The 19,593-nt window shown below is 35.6% G+C and overlaps 1 protein-coding gene across 1 annotated transcript in view; it reads left to right on the forward strand.

Annotated features, from left to right (window-relative positions):
* The window catches only part of LOC137388935 (sideroflexin-5-like), a 59,198-nt gene that overhangs the window by 20,551 nt on the left and 19,054 nt on the right, over positions 1-19,593 (forward strand). The window contains exons 7-9 of the mRNA XM_068075438.1: positions 9,706-9,821; positions 14,119-14,204; positions 16,670-16,787. Of these exons, the coding sequence (XP_067931539.1) occupies positions 9,706-9,821; positions 14,119-14,204; positions 16,670-16,787 (320 nt within the window). The remainder of the gene's footprint in view (positions 1-9,705; positions 9,822-14,118; positions 14,205-16,669; positions 16,788-19,593) is intronic.

Raw genomic sequence — 19,593 nt, forward strand, 5'->3', positions numbered from 1 at the left:
TCCAAAGAAGTTGTTCATTCAATAGAAACTGGTTCAGGGCGCCATGAGAGACCATCAGGTGTAATAACTATGTGTACAATTATTCTAAAATGGCTGGTTGATCAAGCTAAGAGTCGTGAGTTTGAATTTGGCTGAAATCGATCTTTTGTCCTGGCCTCTAATCGTGGTGACGGATTAACAGACAACTCTTAATATAGTGAAGATTGCAAAAATATTCATTGAAAACTTAATTTCTGCCTGATAAAGGAGGCGACAATCGACGGTAAGCTTACCCCAAATAGTCAGTCGAGCATAGGTTGCCAGAATCATTGCTCGCGCTGCAACACCTGGCAGGTTAAGATATGGTATCAAGCAAAGACTTGTTTGTAGACTTCACTAAATACATTAGCATTTCAAATTGGAAGCCTGTCATTTGTACTTTGTGTCTGTGATTAATACATGGCAACAAGTGACAGGTTATGGGCCTGTTGTTTAGATGTTTGTTGTCATTATAGTCTCACTGTTGCTGCCTGTAGGTAACTAGTGTCTGAAAACCTTTGAATGGTCGATGGAGAGTGTTAGTTTTGATACAGTTTTTTGTTCATTGTACTCCATAAAAGATTTGTTGGATTTATTGAGTAAAACATGAGAAGGGTTGGCATTTCCAACTTCTATTACTTCACAATCATTCAGGCTCACAGGTTCATTGAATTTATTTAATATCACACTTGGGCGTTTTACGTATTAATAACAATTTTGCTTGGAGTGTGACTATGTTAGCTCTGATCTGCTGTCATCTTAGCCGGGTTTAAAAGTTCATCTTTCGCCAGAAGCTCAATCGGTTGCCATGCCAACTCGTCTAACAAACCGCAGTCCCACAACTGTGTGAGGGTCACTCGGAAGTCATCTTTATCCATAATTTCAGATCATTCATATTGTAATCAATCTACCATTGGTATGAATACATCTATTGACTTTTTGTGCAAGCTGAGAGCATTCTAGAGCATTCTTTATTCGATACCTATAGTTCTAGACTAAGCTAAGCCCTATCTGACGTCAACTTCTGGCAAATAGCTCAATCATCTATTATTTTGAAATTGCTAATCACAGCGTTATGATCATCATTCTCCTCTGACACTGGATTAGCAGGATCTCCTATTCCAATCTCTTTTAATTTGCACTCCTTGCTGGATATAACCAAATAGACTCATGCACTGGCACTCTGCGTGAACCGCTACTCACGTGTGCGAACATATCATTAATTGATCGGTTTTTTATGAGAGATTTTGTGCAATTATCATCTGTTTAGTCGACCGATAATGCTGGCACCTTTATCCTGTTGATGTAAGGAGAGATGATTACCCTGCAGCTAACAATGAGACACTTGACGTGTTTCTAAAAAATCTCGCAAGAATGCTCGCTAAGTTTCCTCAAATTGGAGTCGTTCTGTTTGATTCATGCAAAGTATTTGCCTCGCGCTGGCTTATGACCTGGGAAACTCCGAACAACTAGATTTATGGTTCAAAGTTTTCTGCTGCATTCTTTCTGTGTTTATCATTTTGTACGAATAGAGATTTGCTTCAACACATTTTTGAATTTATCGATGGACTCATTTGCTAGTGTTTGTTATCCATCCCATCCCAAATTATTCTTGCTGGATCCGCAGTCATCAAAAGCTCGCAGTTAATGAATTCATGTCTTCAGTCTTTTGTTTGTCTGTTGCGCAAAAATTTCACAAGTTTCTCACTTTAAATTCTACTACTCTATCACTCTACTACTCTGTTACTGTTAGACTGTATCTGAAACTTCTGATTCATATAGGAAGTTATATTTTTATCAACAATATTTGAGTCTCACTGCATTGATTTTTCATATAACTTCACTAAGTTGACATCAAAACCTGCTGCATCAGCTCTAGATATTTGTATTGTTGCCATTTTCATGTTCGTGTTTTTTTATATAAGAGGTGACTGCTTATCAGCTCTTTTTTATCTAATACGGTTTTCTGGTTTTCTCACTCGCTTGGAATCTCACTACAACCAATCGTAACGCTGGTAGCAAATTTGAGACATTGGGAGTTGCCTTATCTTGGGTCATAGTGTTTTTAGTACAGACTGCCATCCTACCTGTGTATCTTAGTTGTCTGAAACATATAGCTTTGTTTTAGACTTGAAAGTTATTCTAGAAAGTGCATAAGTAAATCGCTGACTTAGTAAAACTTATCTAAATAAATATTAAACATAACTCACAGTTACATGTCCATCTAACTGACTAAAGAGACAAACCTAACCAACTTGAGACTTCACCTACTGTTGAACTTCAGTGACTGTCAAACATAACTCACTGCTACATCTAAGGGTTGGCTCACACTGCATCGGTATACATCGGAGTTATCCTCTCGGTGATTATCCATCGACTATGTTCACCGTAGACCGATGGCATCACCGAGGTAATGCGGATATGTCGGACACCATTGCAGCTGTCATACTTTTCCGACATTTCGCCAAGCATTCACAACAGTCTGTGCAATGTGCATCACTTCGGCGATGGTAATTGGCTGTCGTGAATTGCCTAACTATATTTCTCTCCGTGATAGTTGCTGTGGAACTAGCATTTCATCATTTTCGCGACCGCATTGTGCAATGACAAAGCTGTGCCGCGGATGTAAACACGGATGGGTTTGTGATGGTGTGAACAATGTTATCACAGACGATCACCAATGTGCTGGTATTAATGCCTACATATTGCGATATAGTGTGTAATATATCGTAGTACGTCGCAGTATATGCTATCCTAACAGCCTTTGCCGACGAATTAGACTCAATCAACTTTAAGACTCCACTGACTGTTGAACTTCATTGACTGTCAAACATAACTCACTGTTGCAACTAATTGACTGTTAGGCTTAACCGACAATACAAATAAATTAATAATTCATTACACAACTGAGCTGTTGATTAATAATTGTTCAAATATGAAAACAACTGAACTTCAATTTCTCAACATTCCATAATTCACCGTTGCCATATGTGATGAATCATTAACTGTTGCAAAGGAGTTGCCATTGTCATGGAATGCAATTTTATCTCATTAGCATAGCACTTCTGTTGTTGTTGTCGTATCTAATGGCTAATTTGGCTCGCAAGGCCAGCAGTTGTCTTTCGCAATCGTCTTCCTAGTCAGACTCGTCAGCGTCGTACACCATCACACTGCATGCAGGGATGTTGGTGTCGGTATTAATCCCACAATATTTTGCTGAGCATATGTAATAACAATGTCCACAATATCACAAACCCATTCACATTTGTATTGGCGAATATGCCGCGGCATGGCGTTGTCATTACACAATGCAGTCGCGGAAACGATGAAATACGATGGGGTACGCTTCCACACAGCGACACTGAATCACAACAGAATAAGAGCGACACGGCTGTTTCTATGATGGCATTGCCAGCGCCATATGGGGGTTTTTTACTACGCTGTCGTCATATGGAAACTTGGTAATTATTAACATTGGCTATGACACCAATCAATGAGCAGCGAATAGTGATCAGCAATTTCAGAGTTTTCTGCTCATGTGCATTGAATTTGTTCTCTGTCCTATTAGGGGTAGGAGATTTTTAAAACAACATCATCAGCCTTCATTATGAGCTGACCACTTTGATAGTTTTTACTTGTATCTTTTTAATAACATCCACACTGTCACTGTATTTCTATGCTGTGGATGTGTTCGGAGTTGCTTCCACTCCAAATTATTGAAATGGTAAAATCCTAATGCATTTGATGCCAGTTTGCTTTGCTAAGTTTGTGCGTAGAGTCAGAGCACTATTCGACATCATAGAAACGCTCACTGCTGATGGATCCGGATCGATAATACTCAGCTAAGCTCTTTCCAGTGGAGGTAAAAAAGCAACAGAGCAGGCCGGTGGCGCAGTTTTTGTTGTAATAGTTTTTAAAAGACCAGCTAACTAGAAATTCTAATGCTATAGGTACTGCCATATTACCACATCATTTTCGTTTGCTTGAGGATTTTGTAAAACTACAAAAATAGCCGTGAGTGCATTGTTATCACATGTAGTTTTTCAGGAACATGTTGCTATGGAACTTAAGTCTACTGTGTGCTGCTGATTATCACTGTTATGGCAATACTATACTGCCAATACTATATTACTATAATATTATACTGTTATTATAGTAGCTCACAAGTCAATGATGTTTGATATTGCATAAATTTCGTTATGTTTTATTAAACTTGTTTAAATATTGTAAAAACAATACATGCTAGTCTCCATTGCTTAGCTGATTTTTGCCCATACCATAAAATCTCTATTTAAATGCCATAGTGCTCTATTTTCCAACCCTTCCCCGATAGTAGCGTTCAAATAGAGGTGTCGTTCAAATAGAGGTTTTGCGGTATTTTAAATGAAACCATGTATTAGGTCAAGAGACTACATGAGCACACTAATCTAGTATCTGTTAAACCTTCAGACACAAAAATTTTTCACAATGCTGATTTCTCAGACATTTTTTTTTGAGTTGATCTCTACACTTCCTTGCAAATAAAAAACAAGAATGGGTAAAGTGAGTTTTTGTATTGTCTCTGTTTTACGAGAAAAAATTGACATTTTATGGTGTCAGAATAAAAGTCTATACATTTGACGTGCTGCATTCTTGCCGATGTAAGTACAGTAATACATTAAAACTCGAGTGTTCCAACATACAAGCAATTTGAGAAAAGTTTTAAGCAGTTTTTGCCTTGATGTCAGACAAACTTGAGATACAAGCATACAAGACAGTTCTCGATATAGCCGCTAGGTTAGATAGTATGTTAGAGGCTGCTTACGAGAACTGCACCGCTCACTTCTGTCTCGTCAGATCTGTTTAAAAAAGTTTTGAAAAGGTCAGCTAAAAGTGAAGGTGAATGTTACTCAAAAAGTGAGGCAAAAAGTGCCAAACTAGAAAAAAACCGAAAAAATGAAAATGAAAACAAAGTTAAAATTAAAGTTCCATGTGATGTAAGATTAACAAGTGTTTGTAAGCGTGTGTATAGTGTACTAAGTTCATTTAAGTTAAATTTAAAGTTTACGTAGTATCACAAAAGTGTAGCGAGTGTCACTAAGCTGCTACCGTCTGTCTCGAAGGTAAACACTCTATACAGCACAGTACTGTAATTATAAACATGTTTTTTTGTTGTAAGAACCTGTTTTAGATGTTTTTTCAGAGGTCGGGAACGGATTAATTTGTATTTGGTTATTCATGTGGGAAAATTGATTGGACTTACTAGTAAATTAGCATACGAGCTCCTGCATTGAATTAAGTTCATATTTCAAGGTGTTACTGAGCATCCAGGAAGTTATGCCAAATTGCTCCACGGTGTATCATGAATCGAGAGATATGAAATCAGTCAATGAAATCTTTTTACTGTCTGCTTTGTATGTCTGTATGAAGCGTTGTTTAGGATGCTGTGAAACCGATAAAGGGAAATCTGAAATTGGTTTTAACATAAATTGAATTATAAATAGTTTATTGCTATTAAAAGCTTGTAAAATTCTGATTTAATTATTTAATGCTGGAAGAGTTTTGTGCATACTAGAGCTGAAACAGTTCACAATCCACCAATCCACCCTTGCATGTGCACACTAGAGCTGAGCCAGTTCACAATCCACCCTTGCATGCGCATACTAGAGCTGAAACAGTTCACAATCCACCCTTGCATGTGCACACTAGAGCTGAGCCAGTTCACAATCTACCCTTGCATGTGCACACTAGAGCTGAAACAGTTCACAATCCACCCTTGCATGTGCACACTCGAGCCGAGACGATTCGTAATGCGAATCTGCAGTTTCTTTTTCTCCACTATTTACTTAGTGAATACGAACTGTGTATGCTGTTTTCTAGGATGTCAAATGCGATTACGAAATTCATGGCAAAGTTTGCATGTAGCTTGCTGTGTCATAGCCCCATGTCTTACAAAAAACAACTGAATGCAAGTCGGCTAAAAACTATTGGAAAAAAGTGGTTGAACCTAATGCTAAACCAATACCCAGTAGCAGCATTTTGTCAGTCTCGTAGGAGATAAAAACCTATCTTGGTCTTCCAACAACAGGAAGGGTTCTCTCAACCCTTTTTATTTTATTTTCAATGCACGTTTAGGTTTTCAGCAAGTGTGCGACATTTTGCATGAGCTATTGCCACAAATTTTTCTGTTGTATCTATGTATGTGAGTTAATAGTCTGATAATGCTCTAACAATGGTTTTTAAGAAGTTGTCCTCTCTTTCATTCTTCTACATTCACTAAATACCATTCTTATATGTATTTGGTAATTTGCATTTACTGTTGCATTTAATTTATTCTCCTTATTATTTCCATTTTTGAACGTTAAATAATGTGGGCTGTCATAGTTACAGAACTGCTTGTAAATATCGCAAATGTCAGAGATTAACAATCCATCAAGTTTCGTTCACACACGTATTCATCATTTAAATTCTACTAAAATTTGACAAGTTGCGAATATTCATAATTTTTTTGTTTCTGATTGATTATTTTCTAATCCGATGTGATCAATGGCGCAATTCAGGAGGAAGCTTGCATGATTTTTTTTAAGTTATCAGAAATAGTTAGCAGATGGAAGTATGCGGTAAGCAAAACATGCGACAAGCTGTGCTAGGTCATTTATCAAGCTATTGTATTTTTTTTAAAAAATGATAAGCATTGACCATTTTATTGGTCCGAGACTTTAATCAATCATCACAATTTTAAAACAATACTTAGTTCCAATTACTTTACAAAATATAACTCGAAACAGACCGATATTTGTGTAATCCATTGTCAATATGTCTGGACTTCAGAGCATTTCATCAGCAATATATTGTCAATTGTGAACAAATTATGTTTGGGCAGGAAGAAAGTGATTATTCTGCAATTGTTCTTTCTCGTCCAAAGGTATTTTATGGGTGAGGTAAGTCCTTATATCCTAGACTAGAGCAGCTATGGTAGGGGATGTTTGCTTTCATACGAACTTGTAAGCAACAAGTGGAAGCCATGTTCAACAGCGAGGTTTTTGTTTTTCACCCGTGAGATGATTTTGTTACATTTGGTCATGCGTGATATAATATTTATAATATATATATTATATGCATAAACTGAAGTGGGCACGTTTAGCAGCTGTCATGGAATCTCTTCATATTTCACACGCGATCTAAAAAGGTTTTCATTTGTTCGTTGATGGCATAAAATAAAGTCCTTCAGATAGTATTTCCTTTTCAACTTGTAATGAGCGTATCTCTCTTTGTCATCTACATCTTTCTGTCCATCTACATATTTTGGTACATCTACATCCTTAAAAAACCTGTTGAGTCAGTTAAACAGAGACAAGAAGGAAAGTTAAGAATCAATAAAGTGATCGAAAGAAGGTATATAGCTCTCTCAAATCTCATTCCAAGTTTCAGTAGTGTGTGTTTGCAAAGTTGCTACGCTTTTTTGACTGACTGATATAAAAGCATAATGTACATTTATAAGTTTGATATCCAATTAATGCATGAATGAAAATAATTTATGCTATTTAGAATACACAATTAAGCGCGATATATATCTAGATAAAAATATGTCATTATCTTCCCCCATTAATTCGTTCAATCCACTCATGCTGGTTCACCGCCGGATGCTCGCCAAAATCTGCGTTTTCCCATCCAAAATTATAATAATAATGTGATTATCTTTTGTTTTGTTAGCCAATTTATGCCAACTTTATAATTAGCTTTTTGACTATTCTAATTTCATGTAACATTTGGTTTTATGCAGCCTGCTGTCTCTTTTGATTAATTGTTTTTTAGCCCAGCAACCTAATTACTGCATATTTATTTACACATAAATCACTAGACAGCTACCATCCACTCTTGAACTCTCTCAGTGATTTTAGTAGTCTGAACAGCTGGGCCAATCGCTACAGATTACCTGCACAGAATAAGTTCTTATCTCAGAGTGCTTTAATGGAGCACCTTACCGATGCTGTCATGGTAAAGCACCTGTCTTACAGTGTTATGGTTATACACCTGTCTTAAAATGGTAGTACTGCAGCTGTTTAGAAAATTGGCTCATTTCACGATAGATATCAACATGAAAAACCTGGCCTCTGTAGAACGCATACCGTGTATTGATTACCAAATTGATTACCAAAGCGTATGTCCACTCGTGGTCCAATGGATACCTTATTATGAAAGGTGTTGAGAAACATCTGTTATCAACTGTGCTGAGAATTTTTGTTGAAGAAATTGTTTTGCGTTGTCTAGCACATATTTTATCAGTTTTTTTTGTGAGTCATGTTTAAGTCTAATTGCTTCGACGATCTTCACGATCACTTTTTTCCTGTAATTATCATGCCTCTGGTAGGCCAAGACCTATTCCATCAAAGTGTTCGATATGACATCACGAGTGTAGCTGAAGAGCATTGGGGGGTCATGGGTGACCCATTCATCTTCCGATTCTCACCTGTTGAATACAAAATGATCTTTCCAAGTGGAAATAGTTTGCAATCCTCAATACGCTGTCATAAAAATTATGTCAAGTCCTTGCTGATTCCCTGTTGAACTGCGATTAAAAAAATAGTTTTAGATCACGTTTGCATGATTTTTTTTACAAATGACTGGCAAAATTGTTCCCAAGAAAAGCTTATATGAGTAATTCTAATGGTTTTGTGTTTAATAAGGAAATATTGCTCAATGGTTTGTTGAAAATAGATCATTAATAATAAGAGATAATACTAGAGTATTAGTATTATAGCCTTTAAGATAGTTATTCAAGATAAGGTAATTCTCAGTTCAATATTTTTTGTATGATGTCAGGATGACATGGAAAGATTACTCTGAATAATAATATTATTTTGTTACCTTTCATTATCTTGAGTTGAAGATAAATTTACACAAAATTTTTGTAGATTTTATCAAACGTGTCGGTATTTTTCTATCGTTTGTGATTGTTTTCTGATGTTTGAGGTGATCTGCTTGCTAGGACCTTTCAAAATTAAAATGAATAAAACTTGATTGCGATTGATTAAACTTTTGCGTGACCGATCAGATCGAGGAAAAGTGCCATTATGACGTCTATGATTGTAAAGAGACCGACAGAATAAAGACGCAAAAACGCATCAACTTGAAAGCAATAGCCGATATCAACTATAGCAACAATAACAACTAGTGACGTCATTTTGCTTGTATTTTTCTTGTGAGCATTTTAACCGCTTTAACCAAGTTTGGTCAATTTTAATCATGAAACATCCTGGCAGCCAGATCACCTCAAACATCAAAAGCAATTGCAAATGATAGAAAAATGCTGATACTTTCTGATAAAATCTACTAAAATTTTGTGCAGTTCATTTTTAAGCATTTTTAATGTATTTGAGCTTTAGCTAGAACACCAGCCTAGGGAGTATGACATAAAAAGTATTCATATGATTAAACTTCGTAACATTTTTTCGGAGAACACCATGCATATAAAATTCACTAACTTTTGGCTGACAACTGTTTTTAAGTGATTGCAAGGCAAGAGTCAGGATCATTTAGGCATTACCAGCCAGCTATTACATGATATTGGACGAATAATTGTTGGCGTAATCATGGGAGACAACTCCCAATTTGCAAAAACGGTTTGTACATTAATTCGGTTTCAACTTTTTTATTGTTCTGTTTAATGACAGCCAGATATAAGTCTTACCTATGTTCTACTTGCAGCGATGGCTAACATCTGTAATGTGATGCTGATGAGAAACAGTGAGCTCTCCACAGGCGTAGATGTTTATACTAGTGAAGGAGAGGTGATTGGAGCCTCCAAGGTTGCTGCCAAGGAGGTATATTTAGTGAGAGTGTCAACAAATAGGCAAACACAATTGTCTGCTGAACAATCATCCGCTGTCGCTGTGCAAAGTTTAAAATGAATTTAATATCATGTGACTGAATTCAGCCTAGATAGTTTTAAAAGTTTGAAAATCCTATTTATTCGGTTAGCTTTAAATTTGAATGCTGAATGACTAGCCGTCTGGATGAGTTGATAAAATCTTTAAAAAATCAGTCTGTATTATTTTCTTCTGTATGAAAAACATACATTTGGTGGAAAAACTATACGAGCACATGGTTGTAGCATCTGCTAAACCTTCAAACGCAAGATTTTTACAGTTTTCAGTTCACAGACATTTCTCTTTTAGTTCTCATCTTTCTCATCTCTTTTGAGCTGATATTTATCCTTCATTGCAGGTTAACAACAAAAATGGGTAAAATTAGCTTTTTTATGTTGTTTCTGTTTTATGAAAAAAGTCGGACATTCTATGGTGTCAAAATGGAGGTTGATACTTTTGAACTGTTGTATTTTTGACAGTGATTATGTCCAGGAGGTTGTGCCACATATCTCCGTGGTGCATCATAATTTGATTAGATGGTTCCAAGGTGACACATATCCTTGTTCAGCGATTTCGATCATAGACTGCTTAGTTGGTGCAATAAATTTTTCTAGTTCTCATTTTTGCTGAATTTTTAAAAGCTTCCTACTTTCTCACCAAAGTTTTGTTCATGAATGAAGACTGCTTGTTAGGAGACAGTTGCATGTTTGTGTGTACGTGCAATGCTTAGCCTAGTCATTCATTCATTGTTTGTCATATGTAAATATTAAAAATCAAAATTTATTTTTAGTTACAAAAAAAATGTTAATTCTAAGATGTTGACAGTGTCCAGGTGTTGAAAGTGGCCACAAGATATGCCTTGTCTTTGGGGTACCTCCTAATGTCTGCTGTCATCCTCTTTTAACATCGTATTTTAATGGCTGTTAATCATTTTACCAGCATATAGTCGACCTTCGATTGAAACAATGCGTGTCACATTAGCTGACTGATGGTAGAGAGAAGTATGTAGTCATGCCATTCGATCAACCACATACTCCAAGGCAATATGTTTGTGTCAATTGTCATAGGAATATATGAATATCGTTCCGCGGCCAGTTTTCTGCCTAATTTCACAAATTTATTCATTGCAAGACGAATGTTCTGTCAGACGGCGAAGAGATTGAATTTGAAATTTAGAATTAAAATTAGAATTTGAAGATTAGGCTTTAATTAGCCTGGCTGGTGTTGAAACCCACCATCCGATTGCATTTGGGTTCAGATGTTGAACAGGAAAACTTACATCACTCATTTTAGAGTCGAAAAAATTTAAGAAATTTTTTTCGTAATTAGTCATGTTTTGGTAAAAGAAAATATTATAGTAACTTTGGTATTGCATTTGGTTCTTTAATTTTTAAATACTCTAAAGTCTACTGTCTATGATTGGTCAGTATTTTGAGCAAATTGGTTGTGTCAGAGCTAACAGTATGGCACTCCTCTATAATAATGCATTAAAAACTGTATGATCATACACCAACCAAATGAAAGAATTGAAGTTTCACTAAGAATTATGAAAGGTATATGAACAGTAGATGGGTGAAGAAAGTAATTCCTGACAAGAATTCTTTTTCAATATTTGAAAATATTCAATCGATTGCACAAGTCTCATTGTAACATTTTTCTGAATTCCGTTGACAGAACTGGAACTGGCGATAGAAGCCAAGGTAAAAAATGTTATTCTGCAGTCAACTTGCATGGCATTATTTAGATTCATACAAAATAGAAAGACAGCAAATAGTTCTTTTAAAACACTCTAATGAGCTTTTTCCTTCAGCTGATGTTCTCTTTGTTCTCTCACATTGCTTCTACACATTGTCCATTTTTGACTGTTATCAACTTTGGCTGCCCTACAGCCAACCAATTATCTCTCAGTCTGTCATTCCTGTATCAACTCCGTCAATCTACCAAGTTCGATCTTTCTGTGACCCCCAAGCAGAATGTTTTCTCATTGAGCTAGCTTACTTCTCATTTGTATAAAATTTGGCTTTCAAAAGATTTTTTTAAATCAATTTTCTCACGAGCCGAGCTCGGTTGACTTTGATCATGGCGGCAGAGCTGGTGTGAGTTTTTTCTTTATCTCATGTTCTGAGGAAGGTTTCCTCATTGAATACTTCAATACATCTAACAAACTCCCTTGACACCGGCTACTAACTCGGTCTTACGATTCAGTAATTTGAACTTTGTTTCCTGTACTTAAGGCGTGCAACCCGCTACTGCTGCAAATAATTACGGAAAGCGCGTTTGTTTAGGCTAATAAACATTGATTATGTATTCTTAGGGCGTTAATAGCATGAATTGTTATTCCAATAAAACCCAGCGTAGTTCATCAGCATGCGTGGACGCACCCTTTCTATTCACCCTCTTCTTCATTAGTAAATCTCTCTCTCCCCAATCTTCATTTCATGCCTTCATCAAATCTCCAATCAGTAAATAATTCTTTACTGAGGAAACTGTTTTGAATATGGCCGCCCAGCAGCCGCTGCTCTGCGTACATAATGTCGAGAGTCTAAGAAAGGCGGGGCTCACGTGTTTTTCGTGTGCCGGTAGCTGTTATTCCGGCCATGAAACCTCTTCGGAACTAATCAAATCTCTATTAACTTAGGTACTGTATTAGGCCTTGGTATGTAACCTGTCACAACCCCAGATTAATATCATGTATACCTGTTTGTCATGCTGAAATTGTATTGTTTATTTTGATACATTATTGGCTAAAAACACTTTATCCTTCTTCTATTTTGTGTTATTCTAAGTAACACCAAGCGAGTTAATTGAAGGATAATTTTGTCTGTCTTAGCTTTCTATCGTCAGTTTCACTTCTCGAAACAGAATTCAGGAAAATTTTACGATGAGACTTGTGCAATCGATTGAATATTTTCAAATATTGAAAAAGAATTATTTTCAGGAATTACTTCCTTCACCCACCTACTGTTCATATACCTTTCATAATTCTAAGTGAAACTTTAATTCTTTCATTTGGTTTGTGTATGACCATACAGTCGTTAATATATTATTATAGAGGAGTGCCATACTGTTAGCTCTGACACAACCAATTTGCTCAAAATACTGACCAATCATAGACAGTAGACTTGAACAAGTAGGAGTAACAGTGGGTTACCTTTTGACTTCTGAGATCTTTGACTGCATATCCATCTTACCATATCTTGCTGAGGTGAAGCCAATTCAGCAATCTATACTAGATTTGTAGATCTATAGGTCTTTAGGTCAAAATTTAACTGACGCTGCTGCACTGTTGCCTTTTTTAACCAGTCCTACTGCTGAATTAATTGATTGAATTGCGTGTTCTTTATCATTTATAAACTATTTAACTATGTACTGTTATATAAATGTAGTACATTTGTTTTGTATCGGTGTTATAATTGTGTTTGAAGAGACTCGTTGAATATTAGTAAAGACTCATCTGTTCTCTCAGCGTTTCAAACAGTTTTATTTAATTTATTGGAACAGTTTTAACAGTTTGTGTCTTCATCTTTTACCTGACAGTTACAGGCTTTTAACTCATGTAAACAAACGGGTTATGAACGAACTACATACGACCTACATACGACCTCTAACAATTATTTTGAAAATATCATAGCTAGCTGCTTCAGCAATCTTTTACCTAATATCCGTTTTCTTAGTAAAAAAAAGTATTTTAAACACAAACACTAATAAAACATTATTTGATTTTATCGACTAATTGTTCTTTTCTTTGGTTTATGTTTTTTGTATGGCATAAATAGGAAAGCATTTCTGTTTAAGATACAATTATTGCCAATAAATTGATACATACATATATATATATATATGTATATGTATTTGTATAAATGTATATGTATAAATGTATATACATGTACATATTTTCAATGTATGTGCAATGTGTATGTCTATGCATAATTATCTTTGAATGTTTATGTACTTAATCAGTGTATATATATATATATATTTATATATGTATATATATATAGTATGACGTTTCTATCAAATATATTATATAAATATATAATATATTTATATCAAAATACACAACTATATTTACAAAATATATTTATTTGTAAAGAGAAAGTAAACTAAAATGAACTTTTTTGCCTCTTTAAATTAAAATATGAATTTTTTTAGAACCAGACAAGGGACTTTTAGTTACAATAATTTGGTCAGCATGTATAGTTGCACTTATTCAGAGAGTGTGTGGTCATAGTACAGACTTCGTTTATTGTAGGCTATTAAATCTACAGCTGCTACAAGAGTTGTCCTTCCTGCACCTATTCTAGTCCTGCCTCCTCTTATCATGGCTGCTCTTGAGAAGTGAGTCTGTACATGTTGTTGTTCTTGTTGACTCAAACAAGTAAGTCTGTATGCATGGTGACTACCATAGAGAAGTAAGTCTGTATACATGATGACTACCCTATAGAAGTAAGTCTGTATACATGATGACTACCATAGAGAAGTAAGTCTGTATGCATGATGACTACCGTAGAGAAGTAAGTCTGTATGCATGATGACTACCGTAGAGAAGTAAGTCTGTATACATGATGACTACTGTAGAGAAGTAAGTCTGTATACATGATGACTACCGTAGAGAAGTAAGTCTGTATGCATGATGACTACCGTAGAGAAGTAAGTCTGTATACATGATGACTACCGTAGAGAAGTAAGTCTGTATACATGATGACTACCCTATAGAAGTAAGTCTGTATACATGATGACTACTGTAGAGAAGTAAGTCTGTATACATGATGACTACCGTAGAGAAGTAGGTCTGTATACATGATGACTACCGTAGAGAAGTAAGTCTGTATACATGATGACTACCGTAGAGAAGTAAGTCTGTATACATGATGACTACCGTAGAGAAGTAAGTCTGTATACATGATGACTACCCTAGAGAAGTAAGTTTGTATACATGATGACTACTTTAAAAAAAGTAAGTCTGTACGTATTGTAACTGCCCTAAAATAAGTGAGCCCATTTTAGTCACCTGTTTCATCTTGCCTCATCATTACTCTCATAGATTTCATGTTGAGACAACAGAAACATCCCCTCTATCATTACTAAATACCCTAACATTCTCTTCCTTGTTGCTACATTTGTTTCAAGTGTTGTAACATTTATTCGAAACTGTAAACATACCTCCTGCCCATCCTATTTACACTATCATATTTTATATTGCGGAAATCTTTCCTTATTCAGATGCAGTAAAGTTTTATGTCATGCTGGTCATAAATATGAAATTTCAAGAAGATACTACAGTGTCAAAGTCTACACAATGTGCAAAAACCATTAGTGAAAAAATTGCTCATGGTAGTCGAGAATAAATTCATTTGTAGCAATTTTTAAACATTTGTCAAGGTTAACCTCTAGTAGTAGCACTGCTCAGTGATAAACGAAAAGTTGTTATTGTGGTTCTGTAGCTGGCTCTCTACTTGGCTAGCTAAAACAATTTTACTTCTCTGAGCAAGAAAAACTTTTTAAATTCTGGCTTGTGGTGCATTTTATCGATGGTTTTAAAGACATTGATTTTCAAAATATGTTAATTGATAACAGCTACTGTACCAGATTAAAGACAAGTAATGCTTTCAGAATACAATACTTTAAGACTAATAAAGGTCAAAGATATATGTTTTGCGCTGCAGCTAAATTATTCAATAAATACTTATATGGCTTGGCTTCAATTGTTATTAAAATTAAAGTTGGTGTGGCGCTTATGGGAGGCTGGGGACAGTAATGCTATCGGTGCTCACTCATCTGTATGATGCCATAACTGTGTCTAATCTTATGCCGCTAACTGCCAGGGCGGCCGCGCCGCTGCTGGTCTCGAACTATCCGACAGTCCCTTCTGGTTTGTATTTTTGTTATTTTGTATACTTCACCTCCAAATTACGCGCAATAAAACATCACGTACACGGCATTATCAACGTGTTGATTTTCTCTTTTTTTATAATAATCGCAATTAAAATCTAGCGATGAAAAATCTGCATGTCACTGGATTTGATCTCAGGACCTCCAGATCGAGAGATGGCAACTTAATCATTAAGCTACGAGGATTACAATGTATTCATTGAGCAAATAGTCATTACATTGTTAAGATACTCATGCTTAAAGTGCTTGCTTGGGGTTAATAACCAGCACTGTTGACTGTTATGCGTAATGATTGTTACGCCTAACAGTTAGCCTAAAACGCGAGTATTGTTTTAGTAAAGATTTTAGTCAAGATCTAGCTTTCCAGGTAGATTTTTTTAAATAACCACAAATAAGAAGCAAATATTATTGTTTCTTAACTTTCATGGATGTATTGCTGAGGAATTGAAGTATATTGCGGGCTGCTGTATATCAATGTGAGCAATATTATATCGTTATTGTCATAGCTTAGATATCAGCAAGGCTTAATATTACATGACTTTTTTATCAAACTGGTTTAGATAGTATAAAAACAACACTATAATATAGAAAAAAAACTCATTTCTCTTGTGATTCTTTATAGATGTTTTCAAGAAGTATATGTAATAGCATGATGTGTACTTGGTAGCATTTTAACACTTGATCACGTTGAGGGCAGACTGAAGGAGCCAAGTCTATATTTCGTTTGAACATACATTAACATTTGAACAGGTTGTTACCCTATAAACTTTGTAAAATTTTGATGACACCTCCTTTGAGAGTGCTAATGCAATGTATCATGAAGAGCTGATATGTTGGTGTTGTATTCGTTAAGGGTAGAGGTTACTATGCTAACATAGACGCTAACTGTATAGCATCTGTAAATATTTCAGAACAAAGTTTATGCGAAAGAATCCAAGATGGAGCCTACCAGTTAATTCATTGCTAGTTCTCCTCGCTTTTGGCGGGGCACTGCCTGCAGCTATAGCCCTCTTTCCTCAGGAGAGTAAGGTACGAGTAGCTCTTTTTTGACTATAGCCTTCCTTCCTCAAGAGAATAAGGTGTGATGAGCTTTTTCTTGATTATAGCTTTTTTCCAGGAGAGAAAGGTATGATTAGCTTTGTAGTCAGGAAAGAGCTAGTCATACCTTACTCTCCTGAGGAAGGAAGGCTATAGTCAGGATAGCCTTTTTTCTTTAGGTTAGTAAGGGTTGACGCATCATTTTCCTCATGGTTCGCAACAAAGTACGTTTTTTCTCTCTACTTTTTCTCAGAATTAGTCAAATCTGAAAAGAGCTTGTGCTATAGTAACTTTTATCTAAAGGCCCGACCACACACAGTAAAAATACATTGGTCACGCATTAGCAGTGTGTCAGTGTTGCTTCGACAATCCATCGCGTTGAAATGAACATGTTAGTTTGCGCCGACAGAGATAAAACTGGAACATCTCAATTTCATTTATCATCTTCTCAGCGTGAGCTGGTTTCATTTTAGATTTGCTATCGAATGGCAATGACAACAGGGCTTCACGCATACAATATTTTTTAGAAAGACAGAGATATTCTTACTTGTAGCAACTACTGTTGATGAAGGTCGACATGATGTAGTAGAATTTACTATAGCAAGAATGATAGGTAGGGCTTTGCACAAATAACTATTCGGTGATATCAACAATGATTTTCTCACTTGTAACAGGAAATCAAGGACACTAGTATATTGGGACTGTCCGTGAAACTTATTAAATTATCCTTAAAGATGAACGTGCACAAATTTTTTTAGCTTTTATCAAATTATCAGTATTTTTCTATTATTTATGGTGGTTTTTGATGTTTGAGGTGATTTGACTGACAGGATGTTTTAAGATTAAAATTGACAAAACTTTATCACAATTAAAACACTCAGATCAAGCAAAAGTGCAATTAAGAAGTCGATAGTTACAAAGGGGTTGACAGAATAGAAACATGTACCGCTGCAACTTGAACGCAATGATATCAACTGTAGCAACGATGGCAACTAGTGACATCATTTTGCTTGTATTTTTCTTTTGAATGTTTTAATCGCGATTAACTCTCATCAATTTTAATCTTGAAATATCCTGGCAGTCAGATCACCTCAAACATTAAAAGCAATCGCAAATGATGGAGAAATATCTACACTTTTTTGATAAAATCTTTAATAAATTTGTGCAAGTTTAACTTTAGTTATTAAAACTGTAAGAATCCAATTTCTTTGTTAAATTTTATTCGTTTCATACCCTACATATTTTTCACTTCAGTTTTCTCACCGTTAACGCGTAACATTTTTCATGTGTAAAAATTTAGTACCACAAATAGCGGCAAACACGCTTTTGTCATCACAAATTGTTGATGAGCTGCATTAAGTAATGATAATAAAAAATCCAGCAGGAAATCATGACCTTCACACGACCTTCGCACAACAAGTGAAAATGTCAAACAGTTTTACACTTTCACTCTGTCGTGTAGAGTCACTTTGTCACTTTTATTCTGAATATTAAAATTCAAAACTAACAATACTCTATATACATCAACCTCAAAGTGTGTCTGTCATCCGTGCAGCTTAAGTTATTAAAATCTAGGAATGAAAAAGTGCCTTGTACTGGATTTGAACTCACAAAGATTGCAACCGTAAGTTTGTAGACACGCTCACCTAATCACAAGATGGAGGTGTTCTTACCATTCCCATTGCTCTAACCATATACTGTATACCCTTTTCATTTTGCTAGTAAATGTATAAATACGTCGTATACAATGCAATGGTCGATTGCTAATCGTAAAATTGGTGACAGTTAAGTCCGTGTTTTACATTTGACATCTTGATAAGAGTGCTTGTTTCCAGTGAATCGACTAGACGAGACCGAATAATTCCGTCAGTAGGCAGCATACATACACCAATTGTAACCCGGTATAATAATGTCCCAAATGAAAGAAACCCGTCCATTTGCGGTAAGATAGGAAAGTGTAAAACTCTCATTTGATTGGACGTGCCAAAAACGCAGCATTCTTTTATTACAATATGAATTTATCAAATAAATTTTGAATCGTGACAAAATTTGCAAATCACTGGACTTGACGTAAATCTACCAAAAAGCCTGGATTTGTCATTTTGTCACTTGTATCCTTGCTTGACTAAACCACATCCTTGAGAGCTATATTGAGAGCATAACTATAGGCGATATGTTGTTAGATGCTATATAATGCGTTTATACATAATAGGTTTGCGTGGGATTGCAACCTGGCTTTCAAAGAATCAAACACCGTTGTCATTTTGAGTAAGTATCACTGCCTCTTGTGTAGCCTTTGGTAATAGATTGAGCGATGTTGCCCGGCGGATTAAGTAACTGAGACAAATGAGTTTTTACCAGCCATTTTATAGCTAAATTCACTAATTTTAACCATGTTCCATTGTGAGGAAGATGGCTGTTGCTAAGGCTATTATAATGAATAGGCAAGTGTCACCTCGTTTATGGAATGCAACTATGACCAATATTCAAATGATTTTTGCTATAAATTTAGTAATTTATTAATTGAAATATGTTCAATCTGACTGGTAAAACTGTTTCGATTATGACAAACTGCCAAATATGTATAGTACAGCCACCCTACTAGACTTGTCAGCTATTGTGACACTCTACCAAGCTCGCTTACATTGAGTCAAACACTTTCAAAACATTTGTTCTTAAGATTTGTGATGAAAAGTTATGCATCTCAAAATATGTTCAAACATGAGGAGCCCTTTCTGTCAGACATTGTTTTTGCTAGCGTTTTAATGTACAACAGAAGGCGTATATAATTGTTACA

Source organism: Watersipora subatra, chromosome 2, assembly GCF_963576615.1.
Source record: "Watersipora subatra chromosome 2, tzWatSuba1.1, whole genome shotgun sequence".
Lineage (NCBI taxonomy): Eukaryota > Metazoa > Bryozoa > Gymnolaemata > Cheilostomatida > Watersiporidae > Watersipora > Watersipora subatra.